The sequence below is a fragment of the Diceros bicornis genome, chromosome 10 (assembly GCF_020826845.1).
Source record: "Diceros bicornis minor isolate mBicDic1 chromosome 10, mDicBic1.mat.cur, whole genome shotgun sequence".
In the NCBI taxonomy this organism is placed as follows: Eukaryota; Metazoa; Chordata; class Mammalia; order Perissodactyla; family Rhinocerotidae; genus Diceros; species Diceros bicornis.
The window spans coordinates 62,960,997-62,986,087 of record NC_080749.1 but is presented as its reverse complement, the minus strand read 5'-3'; the positions used below and the strand labels follow the sequence as shown (position 1 = coordinate 62,986,087).

Genomic DNA, 25,091 nt, shown 5'->3' with positions numbered 1-25,091 from the left:
GGGGAGTGGGAACTTAGAAAGTGCAAGCAATGGAACACATTTCCTCTCCTGCTGGAATGATATACATGTGGGAAGAGTGCTAAGAAACATAAGATCAAAAGCAAACTGCACTATTTGTGTGCTTTTATTTTTAGCTTTGAAGGATTCATCACTCTGTACATAACAAACATTAACAAATTCAGATCATCGTATCTATATTCTTACATTGAGCACTATTTATATTGATAGAACTAGACACGCAAAAAACATTCCTGCATTTATTGCCATTTGAGCTCTTATTATCATAATCTGCATGATTGTAAGATAGCTTGACCTACTGTTAGAAATATTCCACAGGGACAATTATTAAAATAATTGACTGTAAATTGTAGGCTGGATCAGTCTGGGTCCAAACAGAAGAGATAAACCACACAATAATTTGAACAGGGAAAGTTTAAAGATTTATTAACTCTAACAGGAGTAATGAGGGATTGGTTAGAAAGAAAGAAGTAAAGAGAACTCTGAACAATAAAGGAATATTAGATATAAAGAGCAGCCACCACCTCTGAAGATGAGAGTTCAAGGAAGAGGACCCTTGGGGTTGAAACCTGGATCCTATTGCAGAGCGAAGTCGGCTCACTGAATGGCAGAGATATCACTGTTGTGTTGACTGGTAGAACTTGCTGGAAATTCACCCTTTAGAATGCCAGGTAAAGCTGTTGACATGAGGTTTCTCACCATAGATACTCTGGTACAAAACCACCCCAGGGCGTTATCTAGGAAAGCTGCTGGCCTCAGGGTGCCACAGGAGCCAAGTGCTGAAGAAGCCACCCAAACTACAGGACCAGCGGTAGAGAAGCTGTGAGCATTGTAGGATCCTGGCTCCCAGGAAGCTGTCTGTACTGCAGGAGGCTGCCTAGAAAGCACACCAGAACCAGGTGGAAATGCCCCTTCCTCCTGAAAGGTCTTTCCAACACAGTGCCTTCTACTGACCAAGTTCAACATCATATCAGCTGTCAAAGGAAAAATATTTCAATGGCCCGTCTTCCTTTTTTCAGAGGCAATGAAGAGTGGGTTTGGAGCTGAAAGACAATCAATTGATAATTGGCCACATAAGCCCTTGTTCTTTCATATCTTGAATGAATGCAAAATACCATATACTCAATACTCTTGCTGGTTATTTGATCAACTTTTTAGTTTCTAAATAACTTTGGTAGAAGACTTTACCTTAGAAAAAGGGCATTCATATTTGCTGCTGCTTAGGGTCCTATGTGGATCCTGGTTCATACCTATCATTTCAAACTGTCACCTTCATGCACTATCAGACATGGCTACAGATGTACATTGTGAGTCATTTGCCACAGTTTGAACTGTAATCTGCAGTGGGTACTAAGCTGCCACTTAGTATGCATCAATTTTTTTCCTTCCCTCCTCCCTCCCTTCCTCCTAACAAGCAATTTTTGAAATCCTGCACTGGGATACACACTAGTATAGATAAAACAACATAGTCAAAATCTCTGCCCTCATGGGGAGCCCAAGGTTTGATGGATAAAACAGCAAAATAAATAAGTAAAATATATAGAATGTTGGTGATAATTAGGGCTATGCAGTAAATAAAACAGAAAAGGGAGATAAAAGTGTTAGGGATGGGGGCAATTTTAAATAAGGTGGTCAGAGAAGGCTTTACTAAGAAGATCTGATGTTGCTGGGGGAAAAGTGTTGCAGGTAGAGGGACCAGCAATCAATGAAGTGGGGTCTTGATTAGGCATTTTCAAGAAATAGCAAAGAAGCCAGCGTGGTTGAAGCAGAGAGTGAAGGAGAAAGCAGTCGGCAATGTGGTCAGAGAAGTAATGATGTGTGAACTTAGGAGGTAGGTGCCCGACTATGTCCAAATAGTCTCAATGCTGTCACGCGTAGAACGGTCAGTAGTTTAATCTGAGAGTAATTCAGCATCTTCTCTTGACTTAAAGTACTAGGATGTTCTATTGAATTTTCACTGCCAATTTACCCACAGTAATGCCAATTATAAGATCTTACTTTAGCTTTGCATTTCCTGAAGTAGCTGGAGCAACAAATCTCCGTAGACCTCAAACTAATTTATATTCCAAAAGGTATAATTTTGTATCTTTCCAACAGATTTTTTTTTTAATGCTTCAGTGCATGGTTGCGTATCCTAGTTGTTAGTTTAATTCTCTATGTGAGCCACTGCCACAGTATGACAACTGACAGGCAGGTAGTGTGGTTCCAAGAGCAGGAAATGAACCTGGGCCGCGGCGGTGAGAGCGAGGAATCTTAACCACTAGACCACGAGGGCTGGCTCCCAACAGATTTTTTAAGCCAGAATTTGACAGCAAATAAGCGTTAAGTCTTTTAAAACAAATAGACTCAAAGAAATAACGATATTAACAGGGGGAAATGGTAAATTTATTATTTTTATTAAAGTATATCAATACCTAGAAACAATAAAGGTACATTATAAATATGGATACAAAATAAGTAAGTCAAAGCTTTACTTGAAATAGAAAAGTTTAACTATAAGTTATTTTTAAAAGTATATCAATGGAAACAAACCATAAATTTGTTAACTATAAATGCCACTGTATATATTACAAGAATATAAAACATTAAAATCTTCTGGTTTAAATTCTTAAATAACTACAGGTTAACTAAATATGTTCAGGATCCTTTGGGCAGAAAGATCAATTATTTAGAGTTACCTGGCAAAACAAAATAATTCATTGTGCTACATTTCTGCTATTTTAAAATGTATTATAGTTTTGCTTATGAAGGTATTAATTCATTGCATTAACTCACTGGGTAACATTATAAGACAATACTCTCATTTACACTTGCTACATTCAAGAATATTTTGAGAAATTACCTTTGAGGGGGACTTTCTATATACATTTGAACCATGTGAGTTACTAACAATCACACTGACAGGTTCAGGAGGTTTCCCCACCACCACTGACATTATCCATCAGAATCAAAGTGGGTTCCCTAGGTCACATGCAAAAAAAAATTTCAAGTGCTATATTCATACATTTCAATCAAGGTTCAGTAGGGAAGAAGGGATGCAAAAGGAAAACTGCAATAACAATTTTAAATACTATACTCCATTTCTTCTGAAATCTTTGTCTTTAAGTTAGCATAATGGTCTAAATTTTGCCCAGAAGAATCTAAGAAAAATATTTCTTCGGTTTTCCAAATATCTAAATACTTCTTGGGTTCTCAATTCAAATTATATGTAATCACAAATGTATATTAAAACATCAAGTTAGCAAAACATTTAAAAAATATTAACCTCAAATAAGTAGAATTTTATCATATGTTCCAATACCTTTGTTCTGCTTATCTTTTTCAGGTTGCTAAGAAGGCTCTATATTTGTTTTCAATGTTTAAAGACAAATGATATTTTCATTTCCTCTTCCCTTTAAAAAATGGTAGAAAAATGTATTTTAAAATAGAGGCAAAAACTCTTTGAAATATTTTTTCCTCTCCCTCAAAACAGACCTACATTTGGTATACATTTTTTTTTAATTTATAATATGTGAGATAGAGGATCATAATGAAAAAGTTTGTTTTTATAAATAACTAGGTATGACAGGGTGACACATCCATGGGAAGAGCAATAAACATACTATATGACCCATCGCACATAGTACTTCTAATTTAAAAGACTGAATTACATTCACTGATCTATTTTAGATACAGGAAACTACTATCATTTAAGATAAAACTGATGCTCAAAGCACTTTTGTAGATGATACAGAAGATATGTGTTTGCACCGTAACCAGATAACTACAGGCAACAACTAAGCACACAAACTACAGACATAAATAATATACTGTTCATTATGAACAGGTTCTACTCAAGGCTTCACGTCACAACACTTAATAGGTGAAAACTAAACCTCACCTAACAAAATGAACTGTATTTAAATAAATGCATTCATGTGCATGGAAAAGGTTCACCCAGCAAACCCTCAGCAATACTGACCATAAAGACAACATTATACATCAGTCTCATATTTAAGAGGATTCTATCTCCTTGGCCGGCTTCGAACAGCTCACTGTAGGTTGATTACATTTATGGTGCTTCTCAACAGAAGCTTTGCACGTGACCGCATCTTTCAGGCTAAAGCAATCTCAAAACATAATTTGCATTTATCACATACACTTTGCTCCTGACAGCATAAGAAAGCCTGCCTTGTCAAAGGCACAGATGTGCTCAATGTGCACTCTCCAACTTAGGTATAGGAATACGCTTGCTCTCTATAATGTGTATTTAAGGAGAGCTCAGGACTTTCTTAATAAAATCTAAATGGCAATGATATTTTCTAGCCCATGAAAGGGTACTTGAAAGCTATTAAATAAATTCTATCTTAATTACTATAATTAAAGTACATTTTATTCTGAATAATTCAAAGAATATCTTTAAGCAAATTTATAATGTACACAGTTCAGTCTTGCCAATATGAAGACTCAATGAGAAAAAAAAAAAAGAAACTATTCAAAGCCTCTGCCAGAAATAAAATTGTAAATTATTTTAGGCTTCCTAACAAGGTATTTAAAATTTCTTACAGTCATAACTCTTCTTTCTAAAAATATGTTCTCTAGTAGAATACAAAACTAGAAAACAGATCAGTGAATAAATCACATCTAAAAAATAACCTTTCAACATAAAACATTTTCCCACAGATCCAAAAAGACCAAAAATTATGACATGAGACCCAAAAACAGAATGCTAGGGACCCAGGATACAAAAAAGCAAAAGTAAGAGCCCAGATCACCTAATTAAGGAAACATAAGCTCACAATAACGTAAGAGAGAACATCTATGCAAAAATTTTAAAAACAAAAAATAAATGCAGGCAATAGAATTAAATTACAAATAAAAATGAAAAGTGGGTACGTTTTCATAAAAGGACATAAAAATTTTGTGAATATTGTAACCACTATATAGATACTGTATAAACCTTCAGATTTTGGTTACCTCTTCTGGGAGATTTAAGGTATTAGTTTTTAATCTTAAATTCCTTTTTTTCTTTTAAACTTTTTTTTTTTAAGGAAGATTGGCCCTGAGCTAACATCTGTTGCCAATCTTCCTCTTTTTTTTTTCTCTTTTCTCCCTAAAGCCTCAGTGCATAGTTCTACGTCCTAGTTGTAGTCCTAGCTCTTCTATGTGGGACGCTGCCTCAGCATGGCTTTATGAGCAGTGAGTAGGTCCGCACCCAGGATCCAAACCGGAGAACCTCGAGACTGAAGCGGAACACATGAACTTAACCGCTAGGCCGCCAGACTGGCCCCCTAATCTTAAATTCCTTACAAAGAAATTTACCTCCCTCTGAAATGATAAGTCAAATAGCACTTTGTTTTTTCCTTCATGGAAGCAGTTGCTGGAAGAGGAAAATACCAAAAGTTTTAATCAACTGATTTAATCTTTCCATGCTCTAATATGGATTTTAAATTGAAACCTATTCCTTCTACAGAAATCAATTATTGGTAATACATTGTTATTTTCCCTTCACAAATCACAGGAGCATTTAATCACACATTATAATACCAAAGAAAATATAATATAATTTAAAAGTTTATTTATACACTAGCTTAGGACAATCCATTGACTCTAGTTCCACTTGAAAAAAGCAAGAGAAAAGGAAGTTTTTACTAGTCTACTCCAAAAAATTGGACAGGTGGCTGTAGAGGCCAATTCAGAAATTACAGTTGTCCATCTTCTGCTAGAATGTAACTTATGAACTGTTGTCCCCTCCTAATTTCTGTATTTTGTCACACTTATTGCTTTCTTTGCCCACTTGATATGTACGAAGCTGCTCCATGAAGCCAGCATTTGGACATATGGAAGGCCTTGCATTTTTCACCAAAGAAAAAGCACTGGTAAATGAGATTTCTTCAGAATTCATCAGGAAGCCTATTACAACTGCAGCAGCCCTGGAAACTCCTGCATTACAATGAACAAGAACCACTCCATCCTGCAATAAGATCAAACAAAAATCTTCATTATTCACTTAAGAAAAGTTATTAAATCGATTATTGCACATTCTTATACTACTTAAAATTATAAAATAAAAATCATTTTATCAATTTATTTGGTTAGCAAAATACAATTCACTGTAAGCAACAAATGGAAAAATCAATCAATCAATCAACCAACACCTTATCTTCCCACCCCCAGGACTGAAATGCTTTCATGATGTATTTGGAATTTTGAAATAGTATCTTTTATAAACTGAAGTAATCTAGTAACGTACACATAAAAGCCTAGTAACTTAGTAGCCACATGTCTATAAATAAGAGGAAAATCACAGGGAATACATGTGGAAACATAAATAAAGCCATAATCACAAAACTAAACAGAAAGCCTGAAACAATCCAGGTACACATAGTGTTCTCATAAGGAAACTGGCGTCACCGGCTTGAAAATCTATGTGTAAAATGACTAGCAAGGAAACAATTTTCTACCCTTGGATATATTTTATTCTGGAGGGAAAGAACTTAAAAAATAGTTAAATTTATGAGGTAGTAAAATGATGACACAAATAGCTCATGACAATGTGAAGTGGAAAAGGTAATTAGACACGAGCATGAGGTCAATAAAGGAAAAACGTTTCAGGTAACTTGCAAATGATACTTTACAACTGAAAAGGGACACAGTGCAAGACCCATGCCGATGGGGCTAATTTTGTATTAATAATGAACGTGATAGATCTGACGGGACAGCATTGATAGAGGGTAGCTTATCTCAGCCTTTTAAAAAGTTAATGATCTAGATGAAATGTAGTGAACTGCGAGCACATCCTACAGAATTAGACATTTTAGTTGCTTCATTTCCTGATTCTTCTTTGGTAAAACACAAAAGAAAGATGGGAACAGGGGAAGGGGAAAAAAACAAAACTTACCACTGAAAACTCCCTACCCAAAGCATACGTTAACAATACCATGTTTATGACTCCTTGGATTATTTTACTTTTGCAAGGCAATTTTCTCAGGTTCATAAATCTGTTGCAAAATGCCTTTGCTAGATCTGTTGTATTAAATTTGCAAGTGCGTCTCATTTCAAGAAAGCCAAATGATTCACAAGAAAATTAGTTAATATTTTTCAAATCCTCATATCAAAAAGACAATTTCAATTGTTTTCTTATATATATTTATGACTCATTTCCAAATTTTAACTGTTTCTGTACAAGAAAAAATGCAAATATTCACTATACGTATATGGAACTTTTCTCATTTTGTACAGTAGCTCATTTTTATGAGACAAGATTTAAAAATCATATTACAGTAATTGATGAAAACTATTAATGAACTTCTTTCAACTCAAAACAAATTAGATATTCCAAAGAAACTTGGAGTGATAAGCTTATGAGATACCTTTCAATGTCATTTTTAATATTTCTTGACAACATACTAGTCATCTCTATTAATGATCCATTTATATGCCTTTGAAAATAAAACTAGCTTTATTTTCAGTCTTATATACTGTGCATCCAGATTTAGCTAGTGTTTAATAATGTTAGTATTTTCTCCTCTCTTACATTATTTATGTAACAGCTACCTTTATGTTGGTTTCTACAGCCTTTGAATTGACATATTTATGTTTTTATTACTCGATAGGCATCATATTGTCCTTGAAAGTATTTCCAGAAAAATTGGCTTTAGGTCCCCTTTCCAGAACTCAAAATAGTGACAATGAAATAATTTATAAAGCAATTTTTCTTTTGTACTTGCTGTTGTCCTCTGCCTGGAACACCTTTGCTCCTTTTCTTGGTCCAGCTAACTCGGGCTTCTGTTCTAAGAGGCCTGGTTCTCTCTGAGAGTGGTGAGGGCAGGAGGGATATCTTAGCCATCTTTGTATGCCTAGTCCTTAGTGCAATTCTTGGCACATAGTAGGTATTCCATAAAAGTCTGCTAAGTGAATAAATTAATTTTGTTCTGTATTCCTCAGAGGAAAGTGTTCTCTCAAAAGTTCAAATCACCATTTTGCTATGGGCGGATAGTAATTATGTTACAGTATTTCCATTTTAAAGTTTTCTTTGTTCTCACTCTGTTATGAATAGCTTGTCAACTAGATTGCAGGGTCCTTGAGGGCAGCAATATGTATCCCATGCATCTTCTCAGAATAAATAATTAATATTTGTTGACAGATTAACTGAGCCAAGTTCAGGTCTTTTTTAAATAAGTAAATGATAAAGGTCTAGAAAAATATATCAAAATGCTAACAGTGGTTATGTCTAAGTGGTGGGAGTAGAGTGATTTTAATTTATCTGTATTCTCCAATTTTTCTATAGTAAACATGGATTACTTATGTTTTTAAAATCAAATCATATTAAACAATAAACATGGAATATCAAATACTCATTTTCATATTAACAAACAAAACCTTTTGTACATAAAAAGAGGGGCCAAGTAAATTTAGTTCCTCAAAGAACTCCTGAGGCTATAGAAGTTACCTTACTACTTCCCTTTCATGTGTATTTTTGTCTCTTTGGGCATAAACCTGACAAATGATCCAGAGGCAGAGATAGTGGAAGGACGGAGAAACCAAACGAAGTTTATAAGTACAGAGGGAAATGAAGAAAGACATGGGAAAATGGAAGACATTCCATTTGGCAGCTGTATGTAAAAAAAGATGAAAACAACAAACTAGAGCCTACAAGGTAGTTTTGAAATACGCAATTCACTGAGTAATTAGATTTAACAACAGTTGCATATACAATGGACAAAGTCATGAAGAGATCTCTTCTGGAAAAAATGAAGAAAATTCATGAATTCTATTGCTAAAACTAAATATGTATTAATCTAAATAAGAAAGAGTTTTCAGGACAAGGAAATATTGGCTGAGGTTAGGATCCCACTCTAAAACACAAGGCTTGAGAAGTTAGAATACATTATGGAATTCTAATACATCTTGTAGCAGAAACATTTTCTTCACCTCCTCAGACTCTCTTGGTGCCATCATCTCGTGGGCCCTCAGCTTGCTCCACCTCAGCCGCCACCTCTGTGGCCAACTGCTCTCCTTAGGCCTGTTGAGTTTTGTTTGCCTCAGAAGGCCCGGCTCTTCCCCGTGGCGACCTCTGCATAGACAGGGTCACCAGGAGTTCCGGATTCTCTTGCTGCTTCTGAACTTGGATGGAAAGTCACACCACAGGGCGTTGAATTAGCCTTGAAGGTGGCTGCTAAAGGAGTGGAGTGTTGTAACCTGGAACTGTGGGCTTAGTTACCTCCCCATGGGTAAACTTTGACCACTGGGAAGTAGGAGCTGAGAGAGAGTCAGGCAGATAAATTCTCTCTCTCCCCTCCCTCCCAAAGTCTGTATTGAGGTGCAGCCTCTTTGTACTCCCTGCCCAGAGAAGTCTTAGGTGGTAGAGCAGAAGCACCTGCTGAGCACCCAGCTATTGCACAGTCAGCCCCTTATAAAGCTGTGCTCAGCAGTGAACACATCGTCTTGCACTGCCTCTCATACTTCTCTGAATCACTTTCCCTTCTTCTCTCTCTCACTGCCTAGGGATTGCACCTCTCAAATGAAGCATAGGCTCTTAATCCTTGTCTCAGGTTCCATTTTTTAGGAAACCCAAGCTAAGAACCAATTTAATTAACTATTACCCTTTCCACTTTTTACTAGCAACATGCACATATCTTTTTTTTTTTTTGTGAGGAAGATCAGCCCTGAGCTAACATCCATGCCAATCCTCCTCTTTTTTGCTGAGGAAGACTGTCCCGGGGCTAACATCTGTGCCCATCTTCCTCCACTTTATGTGGGACGCCGCCACAGCACGGCCTGACAAGCGGTGCGTCCGTGCGCGCCTGGATCCGAACCCGGGCCGCCAACAGCAGAGCACGTGCACTTAACCACTAGGCCACAGGGCCAGCCCCAATGTACATATCTTCTAATATGAATATGGATGACGTCTACATTTTTCCTTTACCATCTAAGGTATATTCTATATCTCCTTAGAGAAGCAGCTAACACAGAAACTTGATCATTTTTAACACTATTAACTGGCACAATGAAATGTTACAATCTAGAGCTGATAAAATTTTTCACAAGTGAACAGAGCAGTCAATATTAGGTTTTGTATTAGAAAACCTCTTCCTGGGCCGGCCCTGTGGCTTAGCAGTTAAGTGCGCGCGCTCTGCTACTGGGCGCCCGGGTTCGGATCCCGGGCGCGCACCGACGCACCGCTTCTCCGGCCATGCTGAGGCCGTGTCCCACGTACAGCAACTAGAGGGATGTGCAACTATGACACACAACTATCTACTGGGGCTTTGGGGAAGGAAACAAAGGAGGATTGGCAATAGATGTTAGCTCAGAGCCGGTCTTCCTCAGCAAAAAGAGGAGGATTAACACAGATGTTAGCTCAGGGCTGATCTCCCTCAACCAAAAAAAAAAAAAAAAAAGATGTACGCTATCGTTATTAAAAAAAAAAAAAAGAAAACTTCTTCCTTTTCTTTCATCCAAATATCTGCTATTAAATAAAGTTGAACGGTAGGGTTGAATACTTTTATATTCTGCTGGTAATCTAGAGGAAGGCACCTAGAATAGTGCTGAGCACATAAGGCACTCAATAAATATTACTAAATGAAAGGAAGGAAGGGAGAAAGAAAGGGAAGGAGAGAGATAGAAGGGAGATCATTAAACAGAATTCAATTAAGCTAGATTCTAACCTTAACTGTCATTAATTGTTAGGTGTTCCAAGAGAGTTAACTTCTCTCTGTAAGTGCTTCTACAGTCCCATCTATCTCACATAAATTTTGTAAGAATTATATACTGACTAAAAACGATGTCATTTCAAGGAATAATTATTGGTAATAGCCAACCTAGAAGCCCTGCCTGTCAGAGTGCTCGCTTGAATCCAATTCCAAGATTGAAGTATTATATTATCCGTTGGTCCTCTAAAGTCAGAGAACCAATGGACAGCTTCTGATCGGCATTTTCATCCAAGCTCAGTAAAGCAATACGTTTAGTCCTTAGAGTGCCCAAAAATTCTATTGTTAAAAATGCTTAGATTCACAACCCCTACCTTAGCCACGAAAATGAATGCATATTAATCCTCACAAATACACTAACAGGACTAGAGCAGTCTCTATCCCATAGTCCATCTGATTATCTTGCAAACTGGTCAGAGGGCAGGTGGTTATAAACCGTCAAAGGAAATCTAAGTGCATATATTCACAGGAAAATTCAGTTAAATGGAGAATTTTATCTCCTAACATTTCTCAGGAAGGCATAGGAAGATGAGAACTGAATTAATGTTAAAAGTAAATATGTCACTGAGAAAAGAGCAACTTTATAACTAAATAATTGTAGGGAATAATGAAATATTGTTGGTGGGGAAATTTCATAATAGTTCTTTATATATTCTTTACAAAAAGAATAGAGGTTGGGTAATGGCCCCATATTTTTAAACTTCTGCTTTTGAAGAACTGTGCATCAAAACAAAACTTACCTTCATTTTTGCTTGTTCAATAAATTCAAAACATTCTGGAAAATAAGACAGGATATTGGTTTCAGGCAGATCCAATACAGAAATGCTCTTATATATAAAGTCACTGAGGAAAGCATTTTCAACTCCACATGCAACATTGAGAATATGAGTCACCTTAAAGAGAAAAAAAGGAGATGATTTTTTAAAATTCCCATGAATTAGGTTAATTAAAAAGAAACTGCGATGTTGAGATCTGTAACAAGTACTGTTTTCTATACACTCTCATAGCACCCTATAGTTGCCCTGTTATAGTCCTTAGCACTTAGAGATTGTTTGTCTCCCTCACTGTGCTAGAAACTCCATGAGGCTAGGGACCAGGTTTAGCTTACTCACCATTAGAAGTAAGCAATGTGAGTGAGCAGTGAACTTAGCACAGAAAATGCTCAAAATATTTGTTAAATAAATCAAAGAATGTCCACATAAAAAGCTTAAGCAGGAGAAGTGCATCAGTGGCACACAACTTCCCTTTCAATAATTATTTCCCTATTTTCCTTCACATTCTTTATTAGTACAATGATTCTCAAGTGTGACTGCACATTAGACTCACCTGGTGAGATTTTAAAACTATCAATGCCACAGGGCCTCATACCCAGAGATTCTGATGAATTAGTGTGGTTGAAAGGGGGCATGGCCATGAAAGATTTTCTTGCAGATGGTGCACATAAGCAATCTCCTACTTCTAGGGATTTGAACCCCTCTCCTAGAGTTCACCAAACATGAGGAAGGAGCCATGTGGAAAGTCCATGAGAATCCAAAGGCGAAATGGATCAGAAAAATGAGTCAGTGTTTCTTGTCATGAAAATGCTTCTCATTGTATTTATTCTTTTTCTTACCACGGGTCTTAGGTTTCACCTAATCTCAGTATTTTCATGTATTTCACACATATTTTAGAGTATTTGTCTACCTCTGCCTCTCATGCCCCCACTACCCTCACAGATATGGCTCTGGCAGTGCCCTAATTCTCCTGTCAGCACAGCTGACTGGATTAAGGTGGACACCTGACTTAAGCTAGGCCGATCAGATTATCTTTAGAAATTTTTAAAATAGGTGTAAAAGACAGCTAAAATGATCCACAAACTTGAGAGCTTTAAGACAGCCATTTTCTAAGTGCTCAGAGAAGCTGAAAAATTCCTGCTGCCAAGTGAGGAAAACAGAGTCGATGTGCAGAGAGGCCATGGTGTCAGTGGGAGAGAAGGGCTATCTTGGACGGCCCTCCATTCTCTGGTATGGCCACTGTCTGCCCTCAGTCCAGAGACCCCCCTGTATTATCATACACAGGCTCTTTCCTTGCTCAGGTGGCTCAGGTTTACATGGTCCACAATCAAAAGAGGATTAAGGCACTCAGGGAGCAAGGCCTCACAAAGAGGGCGCCACAGGCCATTTACTACCCTAACTGCCTTGTGGAAGAAAGACAACAGAAAAACCTCAAACGTCTACTCAGGAGAGACTCTGAGACAGGAGAAACTAGAAAGAAGGGAAGAACATTTTTAGGAAATAAAGTCTGAAAAGTCTTTCTGCTTTCCCCAGTGAAGTCTCATTTGACTATGTCAAGTCACTCTCATTCCCAGCGCCCTCCTGGCCAGGATTATATGATTCGGCCCTTAACTACATGATATCGCCCAATGTCTTATAATACTGATGTGTTTGCCTTGTCTTCACAACCATTTTCTACAGTTCCAAAGACTATGAATATATAGATGTATTCTGACCACTTACAGAATATATATATATATATATATATACATCCTATGATGTACAGGGAAGATATATAGGGTAATGAGATAGATATATCTCATTACAGGATTATGGAGAAGACCAAACGAGAATCTTGGGAAAAGATGTTGAAAGGTAAAAATACTTTACAAATATTGTTGGATTATTAAACTACCCAATGCCTGGGTAGTTCAGCTGTTTGGAAATGCAATTTATATGTGTATTGATTGAATGGTCCTGATTGAAAAGAACTGTACCGAGTCACAGGTGGGTGTGGTGCTGGGGACTCAGCCTAAAACCCTTCTAGTAATCAAGCGTACTTCCAATCGCAGTTATAGAGGTCCTAACTATGGCTGCCCTTGGGATGTCCTTCATATTAGGAATAATAAGAATAGCCCCTTTATTGAGTACTTAGTATGTGCTAGGTATAAAGGTTATCTCAATCTCCCCATTTAGGCATTATTATTTCCATTTTTAATAAAACTTTATTTTTTGAACTGGTTCAAAAATCAGAGTTCAGATCCCGGGCGTGCACCGATGCACTGCCTGTCAGGCCATGCTGTGGTGGCATCCCATAAAAAGTGGAGGAAGATGGGCATGGATGTTAGCCCAGGGCCAGTCTTCCTCAGCATAAAGAGGAGGATTGGCATGCATGTTAACTCAGGGCTGATCTTCCTCACAAAATAAATAAATAAATAAATAAGAAACATTAAGAAGTCTTGCTCTCTCATGGCATGCATGTTAGCTCAGGGCTGATCTTCCTCACTAAATAAATAAATAAATAAGAAACATTAAGAAGTCTTGCTCTCACATTATCCCTATCCACTCCATTATCTCCCATGCTAATGGTGTGTTGGTTTCTTGTACATTCTCTTAGAGTACCCTTATGCAAATATTTTATCTACTTCCTTTCTTACACACAGGCAACACCTTGGGTTCTTTTCCCCCATTTAAATATGTCCTGGAGATCCTTTTGTGTATTCTTTTTTTTTTTTTTTTTTTTGGTGAGGAGGACTAGCCCTGAGCTAACATCCGATGCCCATCCTCCCCCCCCCTTTTTTTTTTCTTGAGGAAGACTGGCCCTGGGCTAACATTCGTGCCCATCTTCCTCTACTTTATATGGGACACCGCCACAGCATGGCTTGACAAGCGGTGCGTCGGTGTGCACCCGGGATCCGAACCTGCGAACCCCGGGCCGCCACAGCAGAGCACGCGCACTTAACTGCTGTGCCACCTGGCGGCCCCTGTGTATTCTTTTTTATAGAGACCCTTTTTGTGTATTCTTTTTTATAGCTATATAGTATTCTATGGTGTGAGTGTACTATTGTTCATATAACCAATTCCCCACCGATGGACTCACATGAGTTGTCTTCAATAATTTGTTATTATAAACAAAGCTGCAATAAATAACTTGGAACATTTTACATTACATTTAGTTTTCTACCCTCCATAGTGCTTTATTCCACACACACCAGGCACTCAATGAGTACCTTACTAACAAAGCAATTATTATTACCCTATGTAAACATTAAATGAAATTTCTATAGGAATTTCTAGTTACAGCATTTTACTTAAATGCTAGGATATTTCTTTGAAACGTGCCATGCATTTAAATCAATAATTTTGTTTTGCAGTATCCTTAAATTTTTCTAGAAACCCTCTATTCAGCTGCTCAGTTTACCTTTGCTTCTTCCAGGCATCTAACAGGGTCATGTGTACAGAGGCAGAGGGATCTTTTAAACAGCTACTTGGCTCACACCACCAAGATGAAATGGAATCTGAACTAGTGTATCATAAGAAGAGATAAATAACAACACTTGCCAATGAACAAATTTATCAGTTTTTCTATTTTTCATTTTCCCCCCGAGAAATATTAATTGATTAGTGTAAGCAAGACTTTGAAACTTGTTCTATTTATTTTAAATTATTGATATAAGAGGGTTCCTATTAGGAAATACAGTAATTGTAATATCCTTATGCAATTCTAGGCCATTCTCTCTTGTTGTCAGTCAGTAATTATCATAACAAAACAAGGAGAATCCAGTTTAAACACAAATAAGTAAGTTGACAAGTAAGCATATCAAATTAGTTAATGAATTGGTTAGTAGTTATTTCCTTGGAGAAATTAATTGCAAATGTTTATCACATAAAATTTTTAGCCTCAATGCAATCAAAAGTTTTTCTCAGAACTGTGGGTAACAAAGATAACTAGGACAAGGTGTCGAATCCTCAGAAGTAGAGGAGGAGAAAACATGTTCATTGATGGTAATAATACAAAGCAGAGGTATTAAGAGTTATAGGAGAATAACAAAATGTTATGGGACCAGAAGGGAGGAATAGATTACTTGTTCCCCCTGGAGAGCCTTCACATTTGCAATTCTCTCAGCCTGAAGTGCTCTTTCCCTGATCCAAGCATGGCTGACTCTGTCTTAGGGTCTCAGTTGAAATGTAACACCCTCAGAGAGGCCTAGCCTGACTTGTGTGGCCTCCTGCCACTCCTCTCATTGCCTTGTTTTGATTCTTTCAGAGAATGTATTCTTATCTGAAAGTATCATATTTTAAGAGCAACAACCTTAGCGCTTGTTCACTTCTGTATCTCCTGCAACTAGAAAGGGGCCTAGCACCCCATTTACTTCATGGGTGAGAGGTAGGCTTGCAGTCTTTTTGGCTGCTCCTGCCTCTTCCAATTCACATCTTTTCCAGGTAAAAATCCTTGGTCTTTGAGGTTCATACAAACTGATTATTCCATCTTCTACCCATTGCGTTCCTTGGGGACCTGGCTCTCAGCTGTCTGAACCCGAACTCAAGTCCTACCGTTATCCTGGGTGACATCAATTTCCATTTGGGCTTAACAGTTCCCTGACTACCTCATCTCCAATGACTTTCATCACCACCTCACTTCAATCACACTCCTTCATGGCCAACACCCAGAACTGCTCCAGCTCTGATAACATTAATTTAGGCATCCCACTCTTATCTTTCCAGCTCTTTCTTTCAGTTACTCCCACTAGACCTTGCAAGAGCCATTGATACCTTGATCTATTTTTTTTTTTCTTATCTATCAGCGCCTCTCGCCTTCACTTCCTTTTCTATCCAGCTTATAGTCCATGGTCTACCTCCCCCACACCTGTCTGGTAAAAGTTCAGTCTATCACCAGACTGCTAAGCATTGCTGGAGAAAAGCAATATTGCAGTTCATGCTACCATAAATTCATGAGAGCCAATCTCTCTCGACCCTCAGCGATGCTTAGCAATTATATTTTCCTAGTAGGCTCTCTCCCTCATTCTCCACATCACCTCTTTCAAACCTTCCCCACTCTCCTAATAACTTCTTGTTTTGTTTTGTTTATTGCAGTAACATTAGTTTATAACATTGTATAAATTTCAGGTGTACATCATTATACTTCTATTTCCGCATGGATTACATTATGTTCTCATGTTCACCACCAAAATACGAATTACAATCCATCAACGCACACATGTGCCTAATTATCCCTTTCACCCTCCTCCCTCCCCCCTTCCACTCTGGTAACCACCAATCCAATCTCTGTCTCTATGTGTTTGTTGTCATTATCTACTACTTAATGAGAGAGATCATACAGTATTTGACCTTCTCCCTCTGACTTATTTCACTTTGCATAATACCCTCAATGTCCATCCATGTTGTCACAAATGACTGGATCTCATCATTTCTTATGGCTGAGTAGTATTCCATTGTGTATAAATACCATATCGTCTTTATCCATTCTTCCCTTGATGGGCACTTAGGTTGCTTCCACGTCTTGGCCATTGTGAATAAGGCTCCAACAAACAGAGGGGTAATGTATCTTTACACATTGGTGTTTTCACATTCTTTGGATAAATACCCAGCAGTAGAATAGCTGGATCGTATGGTAGTTCTATCTTTTATTTTTTGAGGAATCTCCATACTGTTTTCCATAGTGGCTGCACCAGTTTGCACTCCCACCAGCAGTGTATGAGAGTGCCCTTCTCTCCACATCCTCTCCAACACTTGTTTCCTGTCTTGTTAATTATAGCAATTCTGACAGGCGAGAGATGATATCTCATTGTAGTTTTTTTTTTTTTTTTTTTGATTTTTATTGATATTTTAATGGTTTCTAACATTGTGAAATTTTGGGTTGTACATTTTTGTTTGTCCATCACCCCATATATGACTCCCTTCACCCCTTGTGCCCACCCCCCACCCCCACTTCCCGGGTAACCACAGTCCAGTTTTCTCTGTCCATGTGTTGGTTTATATTCCACATATGAGTGAGATCATACAGTGTTTGTCTTTCTCTTTCTGGCTTATTTCACTTAACATAATACGCTCCAGGCCCATCCATGTTGTTGCAAATGGGACGATTTTGTCTTTTTTTATGGCTGAGTAGTATTCCATTGTATATATATACCACATTTTCTTAATCCAATCGTCAGTCGAGGGACACTTAGGTTGCTTCCACTTCTTGGCTATGGTGAATAATGCTGCAATGAACATAGGGGTGCATAAGCCTCTTTGGATTGTTGATTTCAGGTGCGTTGGATAGATTCCCAGTAGTGGGATGGCTGGATCATAGGGCATCTCTATTTTTAATTCTTTGAGGAATCTCCATACCGTTTTCCATAGAGGCTGCACCAATTTGCATTCCCACCAGCTGTGTATGAGGGTTCCTGTTTCTCCACATCCTCTCCAACATTTGCTGTTTTTTGTCTTGGTGATTATAGCCATTCTAACGGGCGTGAGGTGGTATCTTAGTGTTGTTTTGATTTGCATTTCCCTGATGATTAGTGATGTTGAGCATCTTTTCATGTGCCTATTGGCCAGCTGTATATCTTCCTTGGAGAAGTGTCTGTTCATTTCCTCTGCCCATTTTTTGATCGGGTTGTTTGTTTTTTTGTTGTTCAATTGTGTGAGTTCTTTATATATTATGGAGATCAACCCCTTGTCAGATGTATGTTTTGCAAATATTCTCTCCCAGCTGGTTGGTTGTTTGTTCATCTTGATTCTGATTTCATTTGTCTTATAAAAGCTCTTTAGTCTGATAAAGTCCCACTTGTTTATTTTTTCTTTAGTTTCCCTAGTCTGGGTAGGCATGTCATCCGAAAAGATTCCTTTAAACCCAATGTCAAATAGTGTGTTGCCTATATTTTCTTCTATGAGTTTTATAGTTTCAGGTCTCACCTTCAGGTCTTTGATCCATTTTGAGTTAATTTTTGTGTATGGCGATAGCACATGGTCCACTTTCATTCTTTTGCATGTGGATGTCCAGTTTTCCCAACACCATTTATTGAAGAGACTTTCCTTTCTCCATTGCATGTCCTTAGCACCTTTGTCGAAAATTAGCTGTCCGTATATATGTGGTTTTATTTCTGGGCTTTCAATTCTGTTCCATTGATCTGTGTGTCTGTTTTTGTACCAGTACCATGCTGTTTTGATTACTATTGCTTTGTAGTATGTTTTGAAGTCAGGAATTGTGATGCCTCCTGCTTTGTTCTTTTTCTTTAGGATTTCTTTAGCTATTCGGGGTCTTTTGTTGCCCCATATAAATTTTAGTATTCTTTTTTCTATTTCTGTGAAGAATGTCATTGGGATTCTGATTGGGATTGCATTGAATCTGTAGATTGCTTTAGGTAATATAGACATTTTAACTATGTTTATTCTTCCAATCCACGTGCATGGGATATCTTTCCATTTCTTTATGTCATCGTAGATTTCCCTCAATGTCTTGTAGTTCTCATTGTATAGGTCCTTCACCTCCTTGGTAAGATTTATTCCTAGGTATTTTATTCTTTTTGATGCAATTGTAAATGGTATTATCTTTTTGAGCTCTCTTTCTGTTAGTTCATTATTAGCATATAGAAATGCAACTGATTTTTGTAGATTGATTTTGTACCCTGCAACTTTGCTGTAGTTGTTGATTGTTTCTAACAGTTTTCCAACAGATTCTTTAGGGTTTTCTATATATACAATCATGTCATCTGCAAATAGTGAGAGTTTCACTTCTTCGTTACCTATTTGGATTCCTTTTATTCCTTTTTCTTGCCTAATTGCTCTGGCCAAAACCTCCAGTACTATGTTGAACAGGAGTGGTGAGAGTGGGCAGCCCTGCCTCATTCCTGTTCTCAGAGGAATGGCTTTCAGTCTTTCCCCGTTGAGTATGATGTTAGCTGTGGGTTTGTCATATATGGCTTTTATTATGTTGAGGTACTTTCCTTCTATTCCCATTTTATTGAGAGTTTTTATCATAAATGGATGTTGTATCTTGTCAAATGCCTTCTCTGCGTCTATTGAGATGATCATGTGGTTTTTATTCTTTGTTTTGTTGATGTGATGTATCACGTTGATTGATTTGCGGATGTTGAACCATCCCTGCGTCTCTGGTATAAATCCCACTTGATCATGGTGTATGATCTTTTTAATATATTGTTGTATTCGGTTTGCCAATATTTTGTTGAGGATTTTTGCATCAATGTTCATCAGCGATATTGGCCTGTAATTTTCTTTCTTTGTATTGTCTTTGTCTGGTTTTGGTATCAGGGTGATGTTGGCCTCATAGAATGATTCAGGAAGTGTTCCATCTTCCTCTATTTTTTGGAATAGTTTGAGGAGGATGGGTATTAAATCTTCTTTGAATGTTTGGTAAAATTCACTGGAGAAGCCATCTGGTCCTGGACTTTTATTTTTTGGGAGGTTTTTGATTACTATTTCAATCTCTTTACTTGTGATTGGTCTATTCAGATTCTCCATTTCTTCTTGGTTCAATTTTGGGAGGTTGTATAAGTCTAAGAATTTATCCATTTCTTCTAGATTGTCCAATTTGTTGGCATATAATTTCTCATAGTATTCTCTTATAATCCTCTGTATTTCCATGGTATCCGTTGTAATTTCTCCTCTTTCATTTCTAATTTTATTTACTTGAGCCTTTTCTCTTTTTTTCTTAGTTAGCCTGGCTAAGGGTTTGTCTATTTTGTTTATCTTCTCGAAGAACCAACTCTTTGTTTCATTAATCCTTTCTACTGTTTTTTTGGTCTCAATATCATTTATTTCTGCTCTGATTTTTATTATTTCTCTCCTTCTGCTGGCTTTGGGCTTTGTTTGTTCTTCTTTTTCTAGTTCTGTTAGGTGTAATTTAAGGTTGCCTATTAGGGCTTTTTCTTGTTTGTTAAGGTGGGCTTGTATCGCTATGAGTTTCCCTCTCAGGACCGCTTTTGCTGCGTCCCATATGGTTTGATATGGCATGTTATCATTTTCGTTTGTTTCCAGGTAGTTTTTGATTTCTCCTTTAATTTCATCAATGATCCATTGGTTGTTCAGTAGCATGTTGTTTAATCTCCACATTTTTGTCACTTTCCCAGTTTTTTTTTCCTGGTTCATTTCCAGTTTCATAGCCTTATGGTCTGAAAAGATGCTTGTTATGATTTCAATCCTCTTAAATTTACTGAGGCTTGCTTTGTTTCCCAACATATGGTCTATCCTAGAGAATGTTCCATGCGCGCTTGAGAAGAATGTGTAGTCAGCTGTTTTTGTGTGGAGTGCTCTGTATATGTCTACTAGGTCCATCTCGTCCAGTTTTTCATTTAAGTCTAATATTTCTTTATTAACTTTTTGTCTGGATGATCTATCCATTGCTGTAAGTGGGGTGTTAAGATCCCCTACTATTATTGTGTTGTTGTTGATTTCTCCTTTTAGGTTTGTTAATAGTTGTTTTATGTACATTGGTGCTCCTATGTTGGGTGCATATATATTTATAAGTGATATGTCTTCTTGATGGAGTGTCCCTTTTATCATTATATATTTCCCTTCTTTGTCTTTCTTAACCTGTTTTATCTTGAAGTCTACTTTGTCTGATATGAGTATGGCAACACCTGCTTTCTTTTGTTTGCCATTAGCTTGGAGTATTGTCTTCCATCCTTTCACTCTGAGCCTGTGCTTGTCTTTAGTGCTAAGATGTGTTTCCTGAAGGCAGCATATTGTTGGGTCTTGCTTTTTAATCCATCCTGCCACTCTGTATCTTTTGATTGGAGAGTTCAATCCATTTACATTTAGGGTAATTATTGAAATATGAGGGTTGAATGTTGCTGTTTTGTCACTTATTTTCTGGTTCTTTTGCATTTCCTTTGTTTCTTGTCCCATTTGTTTTGGACTGTCAATTCAGTTTGGTTGTTCTGTCTTATGATTCTTCTAGTTTTCTCTTTGTTTATCATATGTGGTTTTAATTTGATTATTTGTTTAGTGGTTACCTTGAGGTTTGGGCGAAAAATCTTCTGTATGAGATAGTCCATTATCTGATAGCCTCCTATTTCCTTATACTAAGTCAATTCAGTCACTTTCCTCTTCCCCTTCTAAGTTGCTCTTGTTATACCTTATTCTATCTTGTGTTGTGGCTGTGTGTTTACAGTGATGAGGTTAAATTTATTTTTGGTGAATTTCTTCCTTTGATCTTTGAGTTTAGTATTTAAGTGGTTGCTAACCTATTCCGGTAAAGATCTACTATTTCTCTGATTTTGTCTACCTACTTTTCTCCTTACTCCAAGCTTTGTGTTCCCTTTCTCTTCTTGTTTTCAGGCCTGAGGGCCTTCTTGAGTATTTCTTGTAGTGGCGGTCTCATGGCCATGAACTCCCTTAGCTTTTGTTTATCTGGGAGAGTTACTATTTCTCCATCATATTTGAAGGATATTTTTGCTGGATAGAGTATTCTTGGCTGAAAGTTTTTGTCTTTTAGTATTTTGAATATATCATTCCAGTCTCTTCTAGCCTGAAAAGTTTCTGTTGAGAAATCCGCTGAGAGCCTGATGGGAGTTCCTTTGTACGTTATTTTTTGTTTTTGTCTAGCTGCCCTTAATATTGTTTCTTTGTCGTTGACCCTGGCTAGCCTTACCACTAGGTGTCGTGGTGAAGGCCTTTGTCTGTTAATATATATAGGAGTCCTGTTGGCTTCGCTTACTGGTATTTCCTGCTCCTTCCCCAGATTTGGGAAATTTTCAGCTATTATTTCCTTGAATAGGCTCTCTGTTCCTCTTTCCCTCTCCTCTCCCTCAGGAATACCTATAATTCTTATGTTACATTTTCTAATAGAGTCCGATATTTCTCGGAGTCTTTCTTCATTTCTTTTTAGTCTTAGTTCTCTCTCTTCTTCCATCTGGAGTATATCTGTATTCCTATCCTCTAAAGTACTAATTCTTTCCTCCATATTGTCAGCTCTGTTCTTTAAAGATTCCAGATTCTCCTTTATCTCCTCCATTGTGTTCTTCATCTCCATCAGCCCTGATAGGTTTTTCTTTATGATTTCAATCTCTTTTGTGAAGAAACTCCTAATCTCATTTAATTGTTTGTCTGTGTTGTCTCGTATTTCGTTGAGTGTTTTTATGATAGCTATTTTGAAATCTCTGTCATTTAGTTTATGGATTTCTGTGTCTTCGGGGTTGATTTCTGGGTGCTTGTCATTTTGTTTCTGGTCTGGTGATTTCATATATTTTTGCATTGTGGTTCCTGTGTTGGTTTTGATTTTCCTCATCCTGGAAGTCTCTGGTTGCAATTTCCACCTGCCGCCACTGTGTGGTGGTAAAGGGCTGTGTAGTCTAAGCCCCCTGCGCTCTGCCCCAGTTTTTCTGCTGCGATCCGCAGTTTTGTTTTGTTTTGTTTTGTTTCTTTTCCCCACTGCGATCCACGGGTCCAGTCCAGTTTATTCAGGTCTGCCTCGGACCGCTAGATCTGGTCGAGCTGCAGACTCCGGGTTGTGGGGAGGGGGGAGCTCTCTCTTTTGCCCTCTGGGTCCCTGACGTGGGAGGCTTCTCGTTTGCCCCTCTTTATCTGCTCTCTGGGTTGCTCAGATGTTGATGGTAGCCCTGTGGCTCCTCTGAGCCCTCTGTGCGGGAGTTTCCCACTGGCTGAGAGCGCCTGAAGAGCTACAGTTTCCCGCCGAGGGCCGCCCCTCCCCCCTCTCTGGGAGCCGCGCAGACCGGATCGCTGATCTGATGGGGAGGGAGCGGAGTTCTCCTTACCTCTCCCCACTTCCTCCGGGGGCCCAGCACGTTCCGCTCTCAGATGTGCGGCAGTGTGGATCCCTCCGCTCCAGCTTTTGACTGTCTGGGATTCCGTTGTTGGTCTGTGGCTGTTACTTTTGTTGTATTTTGTGGGGGAAGAATTCACGGGAAAGCTCACTCCGCCATGATGCTGACGTCACTCCTCTCTCATTGTAGTTTTGATTTGCATTTCCCTGATAATTAATGATGCTGAACATCTTTTCATGTGCCTGTTGGCCATCTGTGTATCTTCTTTGGAGAAATGTCTGTTCAGGTCTTTTGCCCATTTTTTAATTGGGTTGTTAGTTTTTTTCTTGTTGAGATTAACCCCTTACCAGATGTATGGTTTGCAAATATCTTCTCTCAATTGTTAGGTTGTCTTTTCATTTTGTTGGTGGTTTCCTTTGCTGTGCAGAAGCTTTTTAGTTTGATGTAGTCCCATTTGTTTATTTTTTCTATTGTTTCGCTTGCCTGGTCAGACATGGTGCTTGAAAATATGTTGCTAAGACTGCTGTCGAAGAGCGTACTGCCTATGTTTTCTTCTAGAAGTTTCATGGTTTCAGGTCTTACATTCAAGTCTTTAATCCATTTTGAGTTAATTTTTGTGTATGGTGTAAGGTAATGGTCTATTTTTCATTTTTTTGCATGTGGCTGTCGAGTTTTACCAACACCATTTGTTGAAGAGACTTTCCTTTCTCCATTGTATGTTCTTGGCTCCTTTGTCAAAGATTAGCTGTTCATAGATGTGTGGGTTTATTTCTGGGCTCTTGATTCTATTCCATTGATCTGTGTGTCTGTTTTTGTGCCAGTACCATGCTGTTTTGGTTACTATAGCTTTGTAATATATTTTGAAATCAGGGAGTGTGATACCTCCAGCTTTGTTCTTTTTTCTCAGGATTCCTTTAGCTATTCGGGGTCTTTTGTTGTTCCATATAAATTTTAGGATTCTTTGTTCTATTTCTGTGAAAAATGTTGTTGGAACTTTGATAGGGATTGCATTGAATCTATAGATTGCTTTAGGAAGTATGGACATCTTAACTATGTTAATTCTTCCAATCCAAGAGCACGGAATATCTTTCCATTTCTTTGTGTCTTCTTCAATTTCTTTCAGAAATGTTTTATAGTTTTCGGTGTACAGCTCTTTCACCTCTTTGGTTAAGTTTATTGCTAGGTATTTTATTCTTTTTGTTGCAATTGTAAATGAGATGGTATTCTTAATTTCTCTTTCTGCTACTTTGTTGTTAGTGTATAAAAATGCAACTGATTTTTGTATGTTGATTTTGTATCCTGCAACTTTACTGTTTTCGTTTATTACTTCTAAAAGTTTTCTGGTGGATTCTTTAGGGTTTTCTATATATAAAATCATGTCATCTGCAAATAGTGAGAGTTTCACTTCTTCCTTTCCAATTTGGATCCCTTTTCTTTTTCTTGCCTGATTGATCTGGCTCGGACTTCCAATACTATGTTAAATAGGAGTGGTGAGAGTGAGCATCGGTTTCTACTTCCTGTTCTTAGAAGGATAGCTTTCAGTTTTTCACCATTGAGGATGATATTAGCTGTGGGTTTGTCATATATGGCCTTTATTATGTTGAGGTACTTTCCTTCTATACCCATTTTATTCAGAGTTTTTATCATAAATGGATGCTGTATCTTGTCAAATGCGTTCTCTGCATCTATTGAGATGATCATGTGATTTTTATTCTTCATTTTATTAATGTGGTGTATCACAGTGACTGATTTGCAAATGTTGAAACATCCCTGCATCTCTGGAATACATCCCACCTGATCATGGTGTATAATCTTTTTAATATATTGTTGTATGCGATTTGCTAGTATTTTGTTGAGGATTTTTGCATCAATGTTCATCAGTG

The 25,091-nt window shown here is 37.8% G+C and overlaps 1 protein-coding gene across 2 annotated transcripts in view; it reads right to left on the bottom strand.

The window, feature by feature from the left end:
- Window positions 1-4,095: 4,095 nt before the first annotated feature.
- Window positions 4,096-25,091, bottom strand: part of DUSP19 (dual specificity phosphatase 19) — a 34,144-nt gene continuing 13,148 nt past the window's right edge. The window contains exons 3-4 of one of the 2 annotated variants that reach the window (XM_058549376.1): window positions 11,447-11,599; window positions 4,096-5,971 (exon numbers count right to left, since the gene is read on the bottom strand). In XM_058549376.1, the coding sequence (XP_058405359.1) occupies window positions 5,732-5,971; window positions 11,447-11,599 (393 nt within the window). In that variant the 3' untranslated portion in view covers window positions 4,096-5,731. The remainder of the gene's footprint in view (window positions 5,972-11,446; window positions 11,600-25,091) is intronic. The other variant, XM_058549378.1, reaches the window with a different exon arrangement.